Genomic DNA, 19,137 nt, shown 5'->3' on the forward strand with positions numbered 1-19,137 from the left:
GGACGTGGGGAGTGTGAGAAGCTGGGTGTTTTGACAGCTTTAGAACAGTTCCAGTACAGTGTTGGGGCAGGGGGTGTCCGGGCCTGTTGGATATTCAGGCGAGCTGCAGGGGTGAGAATAGGGTCAGTGCAGGAGTGGACAGGAGGGGATGAGATGAGGGGAAGAGTTTCATTCCAAAATCCTCCATGGCCATCAAAATGATACTTGATATCCATTGCTTAACATTAAATAAACCCATGATGTCATATGAAATCAGTCCATCTGAGCCCAACTTCACTTGCACCATTATGTAAACAAGTAGAGGATTTGACTGAAACACCGACAATTATTTTGTAAGAACGAGTGTCACATTTACAAAATTGATTTTCTTATTGCAAAATGAAGCCTTTCCTGAATGTGTGATGAAATATGAGATGAAGACATTTTCATCTTATGTAGGGCTGTCATGATATCAGATTTTCCTCTCATGATCATCATGGCCAAAAAATTCACAATGACGATATTATCACAACATTTGAAAATTACTGTACAGAAGCCTACAAGAAACACTTAGAATTACACTTAATTGATAATGAAAAGATAATGGCACAGCATGGTTATTGTCAATACCGTAAATCGTGACACCTGTAACATGAAGAGAAATCTTCAAATATATTCTTAAACCAAATAAAACTGAATAAATGAATACTTGATCACTGAGTTGTACTAGAGAGAAATACTGATTTTTACTGAACTTGAAGAAAATGTTGATCGTTGGAAATGAACATTGGATGGCACTGAATGTACAGCAGACTAAACTGAGTATTTGTCCAACCGACAGGACACTCCTTATTGAAGTAGTCATGCCAAAGAATGATCTCAGCTCATTCTACCAACTTTAATCTCACCAAAGTGTAAAAGCAATGGGAGTAGGCTTCCCACACAGTTAATAAAAGAGCGATAAAGCTCATAAACAAAGCCTCACAGTCTTTTTTTGTTCTACTGTAGCTGAAAAGGCCAGACATCACCTCAGCCTGTGCTTCTTGAGAGTTCTCCCTCAAGTACACCTCTCCAACAAAGGGGCTGCCTCTCCACATTTCTAAGCCCCTCTCAGTGCCAGTGCTGTTGAGAAACCCCTGCTTTCTTCAGCAGCATTCCAGCCTATCTTTCATGCTGTTTCATTCTGGCCATGCCAGCCAGGTCAGGGGGCAGCGTTTTCTCAGGGTTTCAAGACAACATGGGACACATAGATATAAGGCAGACATCGCTGCTAGTTGCACGTGAATCTCTTGTTCACCTCATTCTGGTGCTGTTGTTGTTTCATTGCATGTGTGCTTTTGCATATTGTGTGCAAAAACATACATGACAACACACATCTTCTATGTCTGCAGGGATGCAGGACTGAGAAGCACAAAGTCAAGTAATAGATTTATGGTTTTTGAATACTTTCATTAAACTCCTGTCTAATTTAAACTCTTTCCCCCTAGACTCTAGTTTGACAGCCACTGCTGATCTAGGCGAGGATCTATCACAAAGATGTACGTTATTTATTGATATTGTCACAGAGAGAGTTTATACCTTCTTTGTTTCAGAGACATCAGTACCAAGTCCTACCAGTAGATGTCTGCCTTCAGTCTTCCACAGTCATGAAAGTTTGTAGATCAGACTGTCCAGGGTTCCCATATGACCAAATACTGCAAAATGTCCCAAATGAAATCTTAGATAAAATTTAATCTAATACAAATTCCACTTTCACTTCTTCTCTGGAACTGCAGGTATGGCCATGGTCATAATGAAAGACAGATGGAGAAAAAAAGATTGTCTTAAAACATGTCTGGGCAAAGTCTTCAGTTTAACATTAAATCTACAAAGCAATTGAAATTGAAATTAAAAATAGCCTTGCTGGCAGAATAGTGAGGCATTTTTGCCTCTTGGCGACATGGCAGCATTTTTCATCCCTGGTACAGCTTAACATTCCCTGGAATGAATTCCCAGACACTGAGATCTTGGAAAAACGAGGGAAAAATGTTGGGTATTTTCCACAGCAACCCTGAAATACATTTTTTTCCCCTTGGCTCCTGTATTGACTTGTAGCAATACACGAGTGTTGCTATGTGGTAGTTAGTTGCTATGCCTAAACACCCAGAATAACCATAGAAGAAAAATGCTCTCCATCGCCTATGAGTATTAACTACACTATTGCATAATTTATGTGTATTTTAGTTTCCATAGGGAATGAAAATAAGATAAAATCAGATGGATCATTATAATTTTGGACATTTGCTAATAGATATTAATTCATTTGATAAATATTTGTCACGTTATTTTCTTATTTATTGTCTCTCAGTAATAACAAGCTGATGAGAGAGTCTACAACCAGTACAGTGATGCTTCACCAACAAAAGACAGCATGCTTTGCGGTATGTTTTGGAGTTAACAGGGTGGGAAGAGCACAGTAATGGGGCGGGGATACTATCAACTCTGTAGGATTTGATTGGCTCTTGCGTTGTAATCTCTGATGAGACCTTAAATGCTCCTCTTCAGCTCTACCATCCCACATCTCTTAAATATCACCTGTCTGGAGTGTTTCGCCGCTTTTGCCGGGTAATAATTATGTTGAAGAAAGCGAGCTGATGGCTGTGCTTAATAGTACAAATCACACAGAACAGCAAAACTGAAAACGCAAGAAAAATGTGGGGGGTTGAATGTAATGTTTTAAATAATAAAGTTTACACTCAAATGTTGCTACATAATTTGACTTTTACTTATCATGGATTTCTTACATACTCTCACGTCTACTCCCAAACATGTCACGGCCGTGCAGCTGGGATATCGATTATAGTAGGCTAGAGATAGCGCTATTGGCTCCTTTAAATTCATTTTTTTTCTGACAGCACCTGAATGCAGCACAACGAGAGTTGGGCGACTTGGGTCGTGACGTACAGCGGAGGAGGCGTGTCTCTAATGAAATCAGCTGGGGAAACAACAACAGAAAAGGGGGGTGGCTCAGACCAGAAAAAAATCTTTAGGCCAGTTATGTTTCGATTTCATTCGAGAAGGCGTCGGTTTAAAACCAAAACAGCATCTTATCAGGTCTGCAGCGGCGAGCCGGTACTTGTTGAGTCCTAAGACGCTCGATCAAAGAGGCAGCGAGGGGAGGTGAGAGGAGCAGGAGGATGTGACAGGGCACAGGTCCTGTGCGACGTCCGCAATTGTATATGCTCTTTGATAAACAACGGGAATACTCGCGGGCGCCTCTTCATTCTCCGCGCGTCTTTGTCCGGTTTGAGTGACCGGCTGAACCACCAACAGAGTGGCATGTGGGTCAACTCTGGAACCGTCGGAAGGTAGGAGCCCCTCCTGCAGGAAGACTGGGTCACATGCTCCCACTGTAATTCTTGTTGTGCTCAAAGCCACACTCTGTTTTACAATAGCCTTTACCCCAAAGATCCTGAAATCATCACCAGCTTTATTCTCTTCATATCATGGTGACCTTATTGTAGTTACTGGGGGTTTAATCTCCTCTTATATCTCTGTAATAGTCCCACGGGCTCTTACATACACTTCATGTGTATGAAATGATTATTGTAGCAAGAGATGTCACAAAGCAAGATTACTGTTTTGTTAAAATCCCACATGTGCAGCACAGACTGCTGTTATTAGAGCATTTCGATTCAGTGCTGTAGTGCAGTGGATGGGCTTGGCACATTACGCAAGACTTTATCAGCGCATCATTTGAGATGTGGGTTGATGTCTACCTGCATTTTACAATATCGGTAAGTGAAAGATGTCTCACCACCGCGCTGAATGTTTTGTGTATCCTGCCTTATATTTCCCCCTGACGTGTGTGACAATACGGCAGATTGTCTGGTTTGCTGAATCGGTTTCCAGAGAGAAAATATGAATGAGCCAGGTGGTTATGAATGGCTGCGGGGAGAGGGAGCACGCGAGGTGTCTTTCATTGATGAGTGTAGTGATCCTACGCCACAGTATTTAGTGGAACAGCATGCGCATCAGAACCGTGACAATAGATAACGCGCGGTATCTCAGTTTGTAGACAGCAAGCAAACTCTCGCACGCGCGCGCGCATGGACACACACACACACACACACACACACACACACATACATACACACACACACATACACACACACACTCCCATGCTGATCCTGTGGCTATGACGTCATGAGAAGGATTGGGTTGTGCAGGCATAACTGCGTGGCTGGTGAAGAAGCCTCTCACTTCTACCTGGAAATGAATATTTAATCTGACCGTATTTTCATTACCACTCATCAGCAATTAGTCATAGCTGCAGGGTGTAGTTGCGTAAACAACCTGGCACACTTCTCTGTCATATTGTGCAACCTTTGTGTTTTGGCCAGTTTATTTTTCTCCTGAAACAATGTCTATTAATGGACACCCTGTCATTGTGACTCATCCTTTATGTGGAAACACCAACTGTTCTAAACAGTGTTATTAAAACCATTAAATATTTTGTTCTATGTGATTCTGTCTCCATATCCTGGTCAGAATGAATCTGCCATTGTTTCCACAGCATACAGTATATTTGAGCTACAAACTAGTAAGACTTTACACCTCAACTACTAAGCTATTAATCAATCAGTAATTCGGGCTGTCATTGTGTATACATTCAGATGGATGTGGAACAGAGCTACTTACTGTCCCGGTCAGGCATTATGCCTGACGCTTTGACTGTGTCAACAGCTTAGAGATAACATAGTGCAGCACTGACAGACCCACATGGAAGAGTCAGCCAGCATTGGATGGCTGTCTGGAATGTTTTGACCTCTGTATCAGGCTGTAGTGGAAGGTACACAGTGGTAATAGAGCTTGAAAATTTGTACATGTTTGATGCTTTAAGTGTGTGTTGTATTCACCTTTAACACAGTATCTTACAACACAGACCATAGAGTTTTGTTGAGAAACAGTATTTTATACATTTAACAGGTGGTGGTATGTTTGTAGTGTATAATGGTTTGATAATTAGATTTAAGGCTGTTTTTTTTTGTTAAAAGGACTATGATTTTATGTTATGTCATGTTTAAATCATCTGTTACATACACAAAGTAAATATGTGGTCTTGAATATCATTCTCCAGACAAATGTCAACCACCTCCCCATCCACAAGGTTACGATAATATTTGGGTCACTGACTGAATCCTTTGGCTCAGTGTCACAGTAATTCACGGAAGCCTTGACTCAGTTTCAGAGAAAATTACAAAACATTCCATGGCTAACTTCTCAAATTCTGGGAAATATAAACATCTATCAAATGTGTCATGCATCAAGTTTTTCAGTGTCGGAACATTGTACTTCTAGAAAATGTTCTCATTGTTGCATATTGAAATACTAGAATCTAATGATGCTGTCAAACATTTGGCATCAAACCAGAGTATGCAACGGTATTTGAAAGGGCCGGTGCTAATACGAAGCTGTATGCACTTTGGATGGAAACACAGCATTTTGTATATAAAGGTAACAATTTAGCAAAAATAGCTCCTTTAGTTGCTTCTTTGAGTAGAGACTCACACTGTCAAAACAGAGTCAGAGCAATCACAAAGTGATGTAATGGTCAATGACAAATGGCAAAGGAATCGACAGCTCATGTTTATTTATCAGAATACTCTTGAAAAGAAAATAATAGGAATGGGTGAGGAAGCGGTAGAGGTGTTAGAAGAAAAAGTGAATGACAGACAGGGGAGATACTCTATATAAAACATTTCTGTGATGGAGGGGATACTGAAAGCTATAAAGGTGTGAAATGGAAATGAGATAGAGAGAGAGAGACTGGGAGAAAGAGTAGGTGGAAAATATGGACACGGGAGATGGAGGAGGAAGATAGGCAGGGATAAAGGAAATGAGGGCATCAAGATGAGCCTGTCTGTGTTTACAAAGCATTATTGCAGCAGGGAGAAGAGAAGAGGAAGATTTTCTCAAGCAGGCTGACATGCTGCTCCCAAAGACCCTTCTTTTTCATTTAATTGGGATAGATGCGTTCATATCACCGTCTGCCACAGGCTGTGCATGAACACCAGTAACATCTGCAGTGGGTGAGGCAACTACGTGCAGTCCTGCATGTGTGTATGCATGTCTGAGCTACTGTGTGTGAGTCTGAGGTCTACTGTCAGCCATCCAGGGAGCCAAGCTGAGGCTACAGAGCAGGTTATGTAACCAGTCTGTGCCAGCTGTGCCTGTGGCAGTCAATGTTTAAAAACACACTTTTGACAAAAAAAAAAAATTGTTACAAAAAAAAAATTGGGTTGCATACATGATTACACATGTACCCATAGTTTCTTCCAGCAATTACACATGGACACTTTGACAATGCAGTCAAGCCTGTGATAGCGTAAAGCCCATAGCCCTGTGTCAGAGCACAAGTGTTGGCCCATGTATAAAGTGGGTGGTTATTAGGGCCATTTTTTTTTTTTTTTTTTTTTTTTTTTATACAGGGCAGGGTGGAGGGACTGGAGAGGCAGGTGGTTTCGTTATGACATGAGGATAAACTCCAGCCCCATGGAAGAGGACAAAAAGAAGGTGGATGGGGGCTATGGAGAGTTTTGTGATGAGCGGTTGGGCTGCCAGTGGTTTGCTTAAGGTGTTACATAACAAAGAGAGGGAAACAGAAGAATGGGTGTGGGAGGGCTGTCTGGTTGATTCTGCTCCTTGATTGCCATCCAGAAAAAGTGTAAGGTCATAGATAGATAGATAGATAGATAGATAATAAAAAGGATGGAGGGGGCATGACGTTGAATGTGAGAGGGGGGTGACAAAGAAAAGCAGAAGTGGAAAAGGTCATTTAAGACAATGGGTGAAGTGAGAGATGAGATAACTGAACTGTGAAGCATTACATTTGGAGAATGAATACAGAATGGGAGAGAGAGCAGGGGCATTTGTCAGCGGGTCAAAAGGTGTAGGAACAAACCTGACGGACATAGACGGACAGAAGGATAAGTGAAAGGATTTAGTAAGGAAGCAAGGGGTGTGTATAAAAAAAAACCCAGCGGTAAAGATGCCAGGAACTGTGAAATGAGAAAAAGCTGTAAGCCATCTCCTTATGAAACCCCCTCTGGCCTTAAAGCAAGGTCACACTGAGACACACACGGCCCAATTTATGCATGAGTTTCTTTGTCTATCTGCTCCTCCTGCAAGGAACACACACGGATGGACACGCACATGCTGACTCAATCCATGACTTTCCGAGTAAACCAGAGGGTTGATGTTTGTGTGTTGAGTGGGCGTTTGAGTTCCTGTCACAGTGTTCCTATCACTGCGGTCTTGTCTACACCCATCAATATGCCACTATAAGAGTCAAAACCACATGCACGCATGCACAAAACTGGGACAGAATCTCATTCTCTCTGTCACACACACAGGAGCATTTATATCCCAACACTTCTTTGTCCTTGCAGCCTCCTTTGCTGCCATGTTGGGAAGATGACACTGGCTGGCAGATGAAGTCTAGACGTCTGTGTCCAGTTGACTATAGGTCGTTGGCTAAAAATGAAACCTGAGCTTTGCAGCTTCTCTTTCCGTTTTTCCGTTCGTCTGAGCTGCTCTGCTCTCACGGCCTCCGGCTCCTGCTCATCCTCCCGTCTCGCAATTAATAATAACTGTTGAAGTTTGTGAAAGCTCAGCACGTTCAAATATGAACCTGAGAGCAGGTGCATATCTGTCAAGTGCAGTGGTATGTGAGTAGGCAGTTGTGTTATGTATGCTGACCGACGCATGACCAGACTCTTGCTCGGAGCCCGATGCAGAGCCACAGATGGAGCACGATATCTGGGAGCTGGGTAGTCTTGATCCCCCTGAGAAACTATCCACACCACCACCACCACCAATGCTACCTCCTGGTTACATCACTGCCCCCCATCATTCCATGCTTCACAGACCGGCCCTAAGCTCATTACCACACGCACACGCATGCACGCGCGCTCGCTCGCATGCACATACACGTACTGACTTCCGGACTCCCATGGGTCAGTAGTAGAGGATGTTAAACTGTACTCTGATCTCTCTGTCTTTTTCTCTATCTGTCTTTCTGTCTCAGAGAACCAGTTATTTGTCAATAGAGAGCAACATCAGCTGGAAAAGCTATGATTTGTTCCCCTGAGCAGCCTTGGTTATTGTTGGTTTTGCCCTTTTGATCTCCATGGCATGACTGACTGATTTTAATGCTGGGATGACAGTCTCTCTCTTTTTCTCTAAGACTCTAATAATCCCCTCTCTGCCTTGTTTCTCTTTCAATCCCTTTTGCTTATCTACTGTTGCATTAGAAATGCTGGGAATTAACAATACTATGTATCCACTCCCCCTCTCCCTCTCTGTCTGTCAATGCCTATGGCATTTTTTCTTTTCTGTCTGCTCGCATGTCATTTACCAACTATTGTACCATACTTGTATGTCAGGCTTCACACTTGGCCATTCATCCCTGTTTTCTTAATACAGCACTAAGAGGACTGCTGCTTTGGCAGCTACGATTACTATTGGGCAGACAGCCGTTAGATAAGCGCAAGGTTGTGGTACCTTTTTATTGCTTCTTCTATCTCTCTCCTCTACCTGTAGTACGTGTCTCTCAAGGTGTCGCAGCCAGAGAGGTGGCAAGGGCAAAAAAGAGTATTTATAACTGTGAGAGGCACTATCTGTTCCACATGGACCATTCAGGAAACAGCCTCTTTGATAGGCTCTTTTCTTTAGCTCACATACACAAAGGTAGGATCCCTGTGCTGTACCTCCTGGCTGATGAAAAAAAGGACTTCTTTTCACAGGAAATCAGGAAACATTAAGATGTTTTTGTTGTTTGCTGACAGAGAATAGCAGCAGTGGAAATATGAACAGGTTGGAGGTGAGTGAAGATGTGGAGAGCAGGTCATGGTTGAATAGCAGGGTGCACACATGGCTCATGTGTCCAATGAATAGGTGCCATTTTTAGCTGCTGATGTCTGTCAGTGCTGGACTGAAGTGTTGCACAGGCATCCACGTCAATGGAATCACAAGCAAAGGCCTTTATGAATGTTTCAGACGCTCTATTTATGGGGCCTTGGGGTGGTTCTTTGAACGAGTTGCAAGGATGGATGGACTGATTAACTGACTACAAGTCTATCTGTGTGTGTGTGTGTGTGTGTGTGTGGGGGGGGTGTTATGCAATAGAGCAGATTCTTCCAGGAATGTTTATTTTAAATGGGTATTAACATGTGTTTTGACATGTCAGAAATGTTTGTAAGCAGTTTATGGAAAAAAGGATTTTGATAAGCTTTTTACAACATGTGTGGTTTAAAAAGAGGAAGTCAGTTGAGCTGTGTATATAACCACCTCCGTCTTGTGCTGAGGTTAAGTGCGGAGCTGACAGCTGACAGGTCAAACATGCAACCGCACTTTCATCTCTTTTTTCCCCCCCTCCATGCAAGCCTACAGTAAATACACTTGACCCCGAAAAGATGATGCACAACTCCCTGTGCTCCTGAATGACCTAAAAAGTTAATTACGAATGGCTTTATGAGGGATTTTATTGTCTTGTCTTTTGTGCTGCCAAGCTAGATATTTCATCACATTGGCTTATGTTTTCTCTGAAGCAAAGATGCTATCAATGCATCAAAAGGGGAATAGATAGGGGGAAAGACAGACAAGGGGAGAAAAGGACAGTGAGCTCAAGGGAAGTCTCTCTTTTTGGCTCCGTCTTTCTCGCTCTCTCTCTCTTTCCCTGTGTGAGCTGTTACAGAAATAGCTCTGCAGTCCCTCTATTCCTCAGCCTGCGAACCATGTGTTCTGTTTAGGAGTTTGGCAGAAGCCCTTGAACACTGGTCAGTACAGCTATGGAGGCTTAGAGTCTTAACAAAGCTTCTCTAGGCTGGACTGGGCGAGAGTTAAAAGCTACTGTGCCTGATACCAGTTGCTTTCTTTGTCGAAATGCACTGTCATTCCTCCTGGGATACTTTATCAATGTGATTTTAATTGTCCATGAATATTGAATTAACCTCTTTTCTTTCTCTCTCTCCCTCTCTCCTCTCCTCTCCTCTATTCTCCAGGGCCCTCTCCATGGATATAGACACAGACTATGAGCGGCCCAATGTGGAAACCATTAAATGTGTGGTGGTAGGGGATAACGCAGTAGGCAAGACCAGGCTAATCTGTGCCCGGGCCTGCAATGCCACCCTCACACAGTATCAGCTGCTTGCCACCCACGTGCCAACCGTCTGGGCCATCGACCAGTACCGTGTATGCCAGGAGGTGGGCACACACATACACATGTACACACACAGGCAAACACAGTGGGGAAAGAGCCACTTATAGACAAACTTTTGGACATGATACTGAGGCTGTTTATTGTGCATCTCTTTCCGGGCCTGTAAAACAAAACTTAATTTAAAAAAAAAGTGTTGACCATGAATTTGACATTGTGACATTTTTTCATTTAGCTTAGTGATTGCATAATCTTTCAATTCCACTAAAAAGACAAACATCACACTGACGTTAAGACCTTTTGACTTGATCACGGGGATATGTGCCTGTGTTGCAGGTGTTAGAGAGATCTCGTGATGTAGTGGATGAGGTCAGTGTGTCCCTGAGGCTATGGGACACATTCGGGGATCATCACAAAGACAGACGATTTGCCTATGGCAGGTGAGCATGCGCGCACACACGCGCACACACACACACACACACACACACACACACACACACATACACACACACACACACACACACACACACACACACACACACACACACACACACACAAACACACACACACACACACACACACGGTTTCAGACTGTCTAACAGCCAGAACCTTGTTACTGACCCAATAACACAGTTGCTGGCTGACCACAAGGTTAACTACCTTGCAACACACTCCATTTTCACAGTTGGTGCAGCCAAGGGATTGCTTTGTCTTGGCTGTATAATTTGTAAGGCATTGACACAATTTCTTTGGGCTAATATGGGACTAAAGTCATTTTTAGCCAGTTCAAGAGAGCGTAATTTAAAATGAGAATATAACTTATCCGTAACACCCACATAAAAATCCCCACATAACATTCACTTACCCAGAAGTTGTGCAATCCAGCTGCCACGCTTTTTAGTTGAACTCTGCCCTCAAGCTGTTACACCCTTCCTCCACCAGACATGATTGGATCATCGCTCTATCCTCTTACTCCCCAGCCCTCCATCAAAGCTGATTTATTGGCATGAAATGCAAAAGTAGGAATTGCTAAAGCAAAATCAGAAACTACCAATTTAAAAAGCAGTGACCAAACCTGACTACATGACCGTAACACAGAAAAGTGAAGTGTATTTCATAAATGAGTCCCGTATATAGACAATTAATTATTAATCCACATATTTATATACACTGTTGCCCATAAAGTTGGAGTAATTTGGTTTTCAGACACAATCCTCTGTTTATTCCTATTTAAATGCATCAGTAATCACTTTGGAAGAGATTGACTACTAAAGTTTTGAGAAAATACACACTTTATCTGTCAAGAATAAATCCCATTGTCACAATCATTTAATGGAAAGAGGTAAAAAATATTTTATTCTAACTTATATATAACTTATATATGTTCTTATATACATTATTTTTGGTTTTCTTCTATTTTATGACACAATTCTGAGACATGTGTTGCCAGTTTCCAATTTTTAAGTCTAGAATGAACTGTAATTCAATGCATCTTTCCCTCCATCCATCTACATGACCATTTTATCTATTCTATCCCCTCTGTTGTGCTCTTCCACTCTGTCAGTGTCTGTACATTTGCGCAGTAATCTGCTTCTGTTTGTGTGTGTTTTGGTGTGTGTGTGTGTGTGTGTGCATGTCTGTCCGCATGTCCTGTCTGCTTTGTCAGCCTGCAGTCAGCTGATAGAAACACATTGCCAGCTCAGCTGTTTTCTGCCTGCCTGCCTCCGTGGTGTCTGCAGCTCCAGGCATCAACCTCCCCTCCTCCTCCTCCTCCTCCTCCTCCTCCTCATTCTCCTCTTACAGCTCTGTTCATCCACTTGTTCATGTGGGGTCATGCCCTCTCCTCCAACTTGCCCTCAGACTCCTATCCTTTACCTCACTTCCCCTCCTCTCTCCCCCATCTCCCTCATTATTCGGCTCCAAAGCTCCCATCATTAGCACGTAGCTGCTCCTTCAGCCTCTCCACACCTTTTCTTTCACTATGCAGCCTTTTGTTGATATCAAAACTCAAAACATCACATTGTCAGACAATACCCAGACTGTCACATGCTTTGTTAGGAGAACATTCTGGTTGGGAAAACAATCATAACCTGAAAAGCCAAACTCAACCTGAGCCAACCTCAACGGAACTTAAAATGAACATCAGAAATTCATTATAAGCGTTGTTCCTGTTAGCTATTTTAGTTGCACAGTTTCAATACTATTGTGACAGACTTAACAACTGATGAAAGAGTAATCTAGCTGCTTGCGTGAGACCTATTTATTTCTTTATTACAACAGAAAATCTGATTATTTGTTGTGTGTATGTGTGAGTGCCTGTGTGCATATATGTGTCATTTCTTACATAATCTAGCAACTGATGACCTTTGTAGTTTGGATCTACCACACAAACACACACACAAACCACATCCACCACGTACACACACACTAAAAAACCAGTCACTGGTGGAGCTGTTTATTACACGTTACTGCTGGTGGTAAATTAGTGATAGAACAGTGAACTTGTTTGTCTTTTCATTTAACTCACAGGTGCTTTTTCTTGAGATGTATTATTATAATATGATTATTTTTATATGACTTAACTTTGTGGCAGTGTTCCATTGCAAACAGAAAAGGTATACATAAATACAATATGTAGGTCATCTAGGTTGACGTGCATGTTGAATCAGGATGTAGCTGTGCAGTGCAAAGCAGCAGCAGTAATTCTTTGGGTTCTAGTTTTTGATGTTCACATTTGCTCTCAGACTTTTTAAACAGACTGAACAGGTTCAGAAATCTGACAGGGCTCATGTTTCGTTGGGCCTGGTTGGAGGCCATTGTAAAGCTGTTTCCAGCAAAGTGCATCCCCTCAGTCTCTACAGTGTTGGTGGCGAGTACAATGATGTGCTCACATAAAGGTACACTGGCCCAAACTATATGGCAGTAAGGCTTAAGTTTAACCACGAGAGCAAAGGCACGTACACATAGCATGACCTCAAACACACTAAGCCACAGTAATGATCCTTTGACAAAGTACTAATGGGAATTCCTGTGAGTGTGTGTGTGTGTGTGTGTGTGTGTGTGTGTGTGTGTGTGTGTGTGTGTATGTGTGTGAGCTGTGATGTAATGGTAGTGCATATTATGTCCTTGGCCATTGGAGCTTTTCAGAGATTACATTAGTGAAAGTAAAGACAGACTATGGAACCCATGTCTACACTGCAAAAAATGTCTCAAGCAAGTCAGTTGATTTAGTGCTGTGTGTCTTTGTAAGTGATTCACTCCGCTACATTGGCTGCTACAAGGAGGCTTTTCAAACACTTAAAAAATTGTTGAAATTTCATTCGAAACAAGTGGAGTTACCTCTCTTTGCTTGTCTATTTGTTTAATTTGTGCAAAGAAAATACTTTACTGTTAAATACTAGATAAACACATAGATTTTTTTTTACAGTGCATCCTTTTGTCTGCTCAGTAAATAGGCCATGTTTCCTGTAGCGCAGGTATTTTGCCCGAGGGGAAATAAGAGCAGTGTTTAAGTGGTATGTAGTGCTAGTCTCAAGTTCAAGATCCACTTGAACATCTCACATCCTGTGATAGATACTAAATGCCTAACTAATGTCAAAAACAGGAATACAGATTTCATTATCTGCAGGCTGTCAGTGATGGTTAATGTAGCACAAAAGTTACATAAGTGATGTTAATGTAATGTACTGGGTCTGGTCTTGTGCTGCTGGGGTCAAAAGCCCTGTGTTGGGATATTTTAAGAAGTAGATCGTTTAGGAATTATAGATTTTTGCCATGTCAGCATTGTGCTGATACTAAATGATTTGCCTAACTGACCCAGAGCTCTGTCAAACATTACCTAGAGACACACATGCGCCAACATGCCACTGAAATATCAGCACCAAAGAAACTGTAAGTAAGTGGTGCTGTCTGCTTGCTCAAAACACATCGGTTGAGGAAATGAATTTCTGTGTGTGTGTGTGTGTGTGTGTGTGTGTGTATGTCTGTGTGTGTATCCTGATCTATTCTTAGCTTCCTCTTTGTGGTCCATGTAGCCTTGGAGAGCTTAGGGAGATTTATGTAAGAGAGAGAGAGAGAAAGAGAGAGAGAGAGAGAGAGAGAGAGAGGGACATGGTCACACAGATCAACAGCCCAGAGGCCCAGACTCAAACACACATACACACATAAACAGACTGACCCACACACACATACACACACACACACACACACACATGCATCTTGTGACCCACCTCATAGCTTTCTCAGAGGCACTGTCCATGCTCCCACAATGCCTTGCAGCAGCTGAACAGGCTTCTTCCATATACATATCACACATGTTTTAACATAAAGTGACATGATGTTCAGTGACTCAGTGCTGCCCCCTTTTTTTCTTTGTCTCCTTTCTGTCCTCTTCACTCTGTCAAAGATGTCTTCTCTCTGCTGACATCTCTTGCTCATGACACAAGAAATCAGCTCCACTCTGCCATCTTTCTCTCATCTTATCTGTGATCTCTGCCATGTTGTAAGTACATGAAGTGAAGACTGTTTTTTTTTTCTTTCCTCTCCCTCCCTCCCCTGTAGGTCTGACGTAGTGGTGCTTTGCTTCTCTCTGGCTAATCCCAATTCCTTGCGCCACGTCCGCACCATGTGGTTCCCGGAGATCAAGCACTTCTGTCCCCGGACGCCCATCATCCTGGTCGGCTGCCAGCTGGATCTGCGCTATGCCGACCTGGATGCAGTAAACCGTGCACGACGACCCCTAGCCAAGTGAGACACCTTCTTCATCAGGCATTGACAGACAAATTTGCATAAAATCTGCACTATGGTTATGGTTTTCAGTGAGTGTGAGGTTTGTTCAGTTAATCAGTGATCAGTAATAACAGCATTACAGTAACTTTTTGCTGTTTTTGCATTTCATTGGTTAACTGCCATCTCAACTCTTGCATGATATAAATAAAGTGCGGGTAAATGAGAACTAAGATGAAGACAACTTTGTCTTGCCCTATATAAATTTCATGCTCCACTTCCTCCTTCCTCGCTATACTTGTTTATCTGAATACAGTCATCATTAACGTCATTATCTCTGCCTGTCTCACAGACCCATCAAACCTACAGATATTCTTCCTCCAGAGAGAGGCCATGAGGTGGCAAAGGAGCTTGGGATACCCTACTATGAGACCAGCATTGTAGCCCAGTTTGGAGTCAAAGATGTTTTTGACAATGCCATCCGAGCCGCCCTGATCTCCCGTCGACACCTGCAGTTCTGGAAATCCCACCTCAAAAAGGTCCAGAGGCCCCTTCTCCAGGCGCCCTTCCTGCCTCCTCGCCCACCACGCCCCATAGTGGGCATCCCAGACCCCCCTCCCATGGACGGCGAGGGCCCTGATTCCCTTTTCTGCCAGCCACTGTGTGCAGATGTTCTTTTCCTCCTGCAAGGTGGCACCACTCGCGTCTTTGCACACAAAGTCTATCTGGCTACTTCCTGCTCCAAGTTCTACGACCTCTTCACCCTTGATCTTGGTGGATCATGCGTGATGCCACGGGGGGAGGAACAGGAGAGCAAGGAAAACTTGGAGAGTGGGGAGGAAGATGAGCAGAGCAGGAGAGGAGCCAAGGAGCAAGCTGGGCGCACTAAGAGCCTGGACATTGATAAAGACGGTGTTGATGGAGGAGTGCGGGGCCTGAATCGACCCCAATTGCTCCAGCAGGGCTCTTTGAGGACTTCCCAGAGTGATAATGCACTCCCGTCTCGAGCCCAGTACTCGCTGGGAGCTCTAGGGACTGGTCGAGCACTTTCAGGATGGGGGAGAGGGTTCCTGAGTGTGTGTCTGGAGCATGTTGATGATCCGATGACTGGGCGACCACGACTCGTGACTGTGGTAGCCATGGATGCGCTTATACAGGAAGAACCATTCAAGGTGATAGACTTGAACACAGCAAGATTACCAAAAAAAGAATATACATACATAATAGTGGAAAATAATTCTGAATTCTGTTAATGTGAATATTAGAAATGTTCCGCATCATTACTGCAGGCTACTCATTAAGGTTTTTTTGGCGTTTCTATAGTTATAGCTGTATATTTGATTTCTCGATTGTCTCTGATTTCAGGCGGTGCTTCAGTACCTGTACACAGGCAGTCTTGACGAGGGCCGGGGGGATCTGATGCAGGTGGCCACCATAGCTGAGCTACTTGAGGTGTTTGACCTGCGGATGATGGTGGCCAATGTTCTGAACAGAGAGAGCTTCATGAACCAGGAGATCACCAAGGCCTTCCATGTCCGCAGAGCCAATCGCATCAAGGAGTGTCTCAACAAAGGGACCTTCGCTGGTAAACCACCGTGCAAACTGTTCAATACTTCAGTACTCTGAAATAGCATTCGAGCCATTGTAGATGTTTTCCATGTATACATCAATGCATAGCTGTTTGAGTCAGTGTGTGTGGGTGGGTGTGTGTGAATGTGAAAGTCGGAGTGGCTGAGGATTATGAGAGGTGGCTGACTAGAAGTGAAAGTAAGACAGAAAAGATTTTGCTAATTTCCAGCATTCTCTTTCAGTCTCTGGAAATGTACACTTTGTGTACATTTACTCATGCTGTATATTTGCCATTGAATATTTGCTATAAAGTATGCATTTTGTATGTTGTGCTTCTGTTTTCTGAAGTTCTTTTAAAGTCATCAAGTGACTTGATGACTGACTGTTATTTCAGTCTGCTTGGTTTTCTTGTGCTTCCTGTCTTATGTGTTTGTGTGGTGTTGTCTGTCCTCCTAAGCTGTTGTATTTGCATGTTATCACAGCATTTGCAGCCAATGCCAGACATCTGCTGTCTCTGAACAAAGCCTGTCTCACATTCACCTCTGTCTATACTCTCTCTGTTGTCTTCATGATTATAACGATGGGAATCTTGCTTTAAAATGCTTCTAAGAGATTCTATTGATAAATGAAACTACTTGAACAATTGTATAATCTTCTTTATCCAATTTATTACTCAAGGACTGAATTAAAGAAATATTACTTCCAGGTGTAGCTGTGTTTCCTATCACACTTTCACTACCAAAGCTATAGTCCAGAGTCCACACAGGATTTACTCCATGACCTACTACCCTGCGTCTGCTCTTCCCTTACTCTGTGTCAAAAGCTGTTCTGTCCTTCTGTCAATTTATCTCTCTGTCTGTCTACCTGTGTCTTTGTCTCTGTGTGTTTTTGTCTGGCCTTCTGGCCTTCTGGCCGTCTGTCTGCCTGTGCGTGTGTCTGGACGTCTGCCTTGTCTGTCTTTCCCCCTCTGTAGCTTGGGCTTCTGTGGCACTCCACGAGATGAATGCTCTTTTCCCACCCCGGTTTTAGATGTGGTGTTCCGGCTGGACGATGGCTGCCTCCCGGCCCACAAGCCCCTGCTCATCTCTAGCTGCGACTGGATGGCTGCCATGTTCCGTGGCTCTTTCATGGAAAGCTACATTGAAGAGGTGAGCTCAGACATACTGGGAAGAGCTTGAGGATGGAATTATATTTAATGTTTGATGAGCGATTTAGTTTCTGTGTCTTGAATCTTGGGAAATTTACCACAGTAAACTCAGGTCAGCCTTTAGGGGCAACCGAATCACCCACCTGTGCTAATCATATCAACAACAGCACTAACATCTAGTAAACTAATCAATAAATGAGGTAAAGGTAAATGCATTACTTGGATAAGGTTTATTACTTTGGACATGTGATACCGTTATGGCAGTGTGTAGAAACCTGCAGCTCAGGATACTTGTGGCCTGTTATCAGTTTGACCTACAAACCGTTTTTTCACCTGCGAATGTGGTTGAAGCTCTGCAGTTACTAGAACCCCGGAGGCCTTGCAAAAACACACACACACACACACACACACACACACACATATTTATTTAAGTTATCGGTTAAGCAACATGAGAACTTCTCATCTTTTGACTTCCTGTTGTTTGAGACCATGTGGTTTACAGTGTTTGGTTTTGAGTTACATGTGGCTCATCTCCAGTTGTCAGTAGTTTCATATCTTACGGATGCTCTGGTGCGTATACTCCACAGATCACATTATCACACAAAAGATATCAGTTTGTGTGAATATTAAACTGCTGTCTTATTAAAGGCAGACTCAAGTTAGAAACTTTGCAACATTTGTGCCTCAAGCTTGTGTAGAACAAGGAACGTGCACTAACCCACCTCAGTGCCTCGTACCTCTCTCGAGGTCAGCCTTCCTCAAGTGGCGGGCTCTGATTACTTCAGGCGTGTGTGCTCACCTGAGGCTCAGCTCCTGGTCGCTCAGTCCTCCTCCGGGGGTAGGGCCCGTGCGTTCGACCTGACCTAGCCACAGAGGAAGTTCACGTCTCAGGCCGTCTTTACGTCGATGCTCCCCGGACTGTGTTGCGGAACCGGATCCCCTGGGGTATGGTTACTTTCAAGGTCAGCAGGGTTAGGTTACATAGATTCAGGCTCTCAGAGGGATTGGAAGTAAGAAAGAAATGAAAAGAGAGAGACAAGGAATAAAAATGTTGTGTATTCACTTTAGGTACAAAGCTCAAAGTTAAAAAGTTAGTTAGAAAGCAAATTAGAAGAAAAACAAATGTAGAGCTGGGAAAAAAAATATTTAGTGTTTTATTTCCCTGTGGATAGCCTGGATTTTATTCCAGAACACACCATGTGAGTGGGTGTGAAAAAGCCATTGCAGCTATTGTGGCCGAGGGTAAAAACAGGACATCAGCATCACTGAGGGGGCACAGTGTTTGCTGCTGGTGGGCTGCCGGTGTCTATGGTTACTGTACACGCTCCATGATAGTGACTATTGTGGCATTGTTTATGGCATGAAGCTGGCACAGCAGAGAAAGCAGGTGCCCTGGAGACAAAGACTCAAAAGACTGACTGCACAACGAAGCTGTCAGCATTTACATACGTCTATGAACAGGAGTGTGTTTGTGTTTGCATATAAATGTGTCTGCATTTTCAAGCTGCTGAAAAGCTTT

General features: G+C 43.2%; 1 protein-coding gene across 3 annotated transcripts in view; it reads left to right on the top strand.

Annotated features, from left to right (window-relative positions):
• Nucleotides 1-19,137, top strand: part of rhobtb4 (Rho related BTB domain containing 4) — a 42,949-nt gene that overhangs the window by 14,513 nt on the left and 9,299 nt on the right. For 2 of the 3 annotated variants that reach the window (XM_056375582.1, XM_056375583.1), the window contains exons 3-8: nt 10,023-10,224; nt 10,514-10,617; nt 14,738-14,923; nt 15,255-16,074; nt 16,268-16,487; nt 17,501-17,619. In XM_056375582.1, coding sequence (XP_056231557.1) covers nt 10,033-10,224; nt 10,514-10,617; nt 14,738-14,923; nt 15,255-16,074; nt 16,268-16,487; nt 17,501-17,619 — 1,641 coding nt within the window. In that variant the 5' untranslated portion in view covers nt 10,023-10,032. Of the gene's footprint in view, nt 1-2,977; nt 3,327-10,022; nt 10,225-10,513; nt 10,618-14,737; nt 14,924-15,254; nt 16,075-16,267; nt 16,488-17,500; nt 17,620-19,137 lie in introns of those variants that run through there. The other variant, XM_056375580.1, reaches the window with a different exon arrangement.

Source organism: Seriola aureovittata, chromosome 5 (assembly GCF_021018895.1).
Source record: "Seriola aureovittata isolate HTS-2021-v1 ecotype China chromosome 5, ASM2101889v1, whole genome shotgun sequence".
In the NCBI taxonomy this organism is placed as follows: Eukaryota; Metazoa; Chordata; class Actinopteri; order Carangiformes; family Carangidae; genus Seriola; species Seriola aureovittata.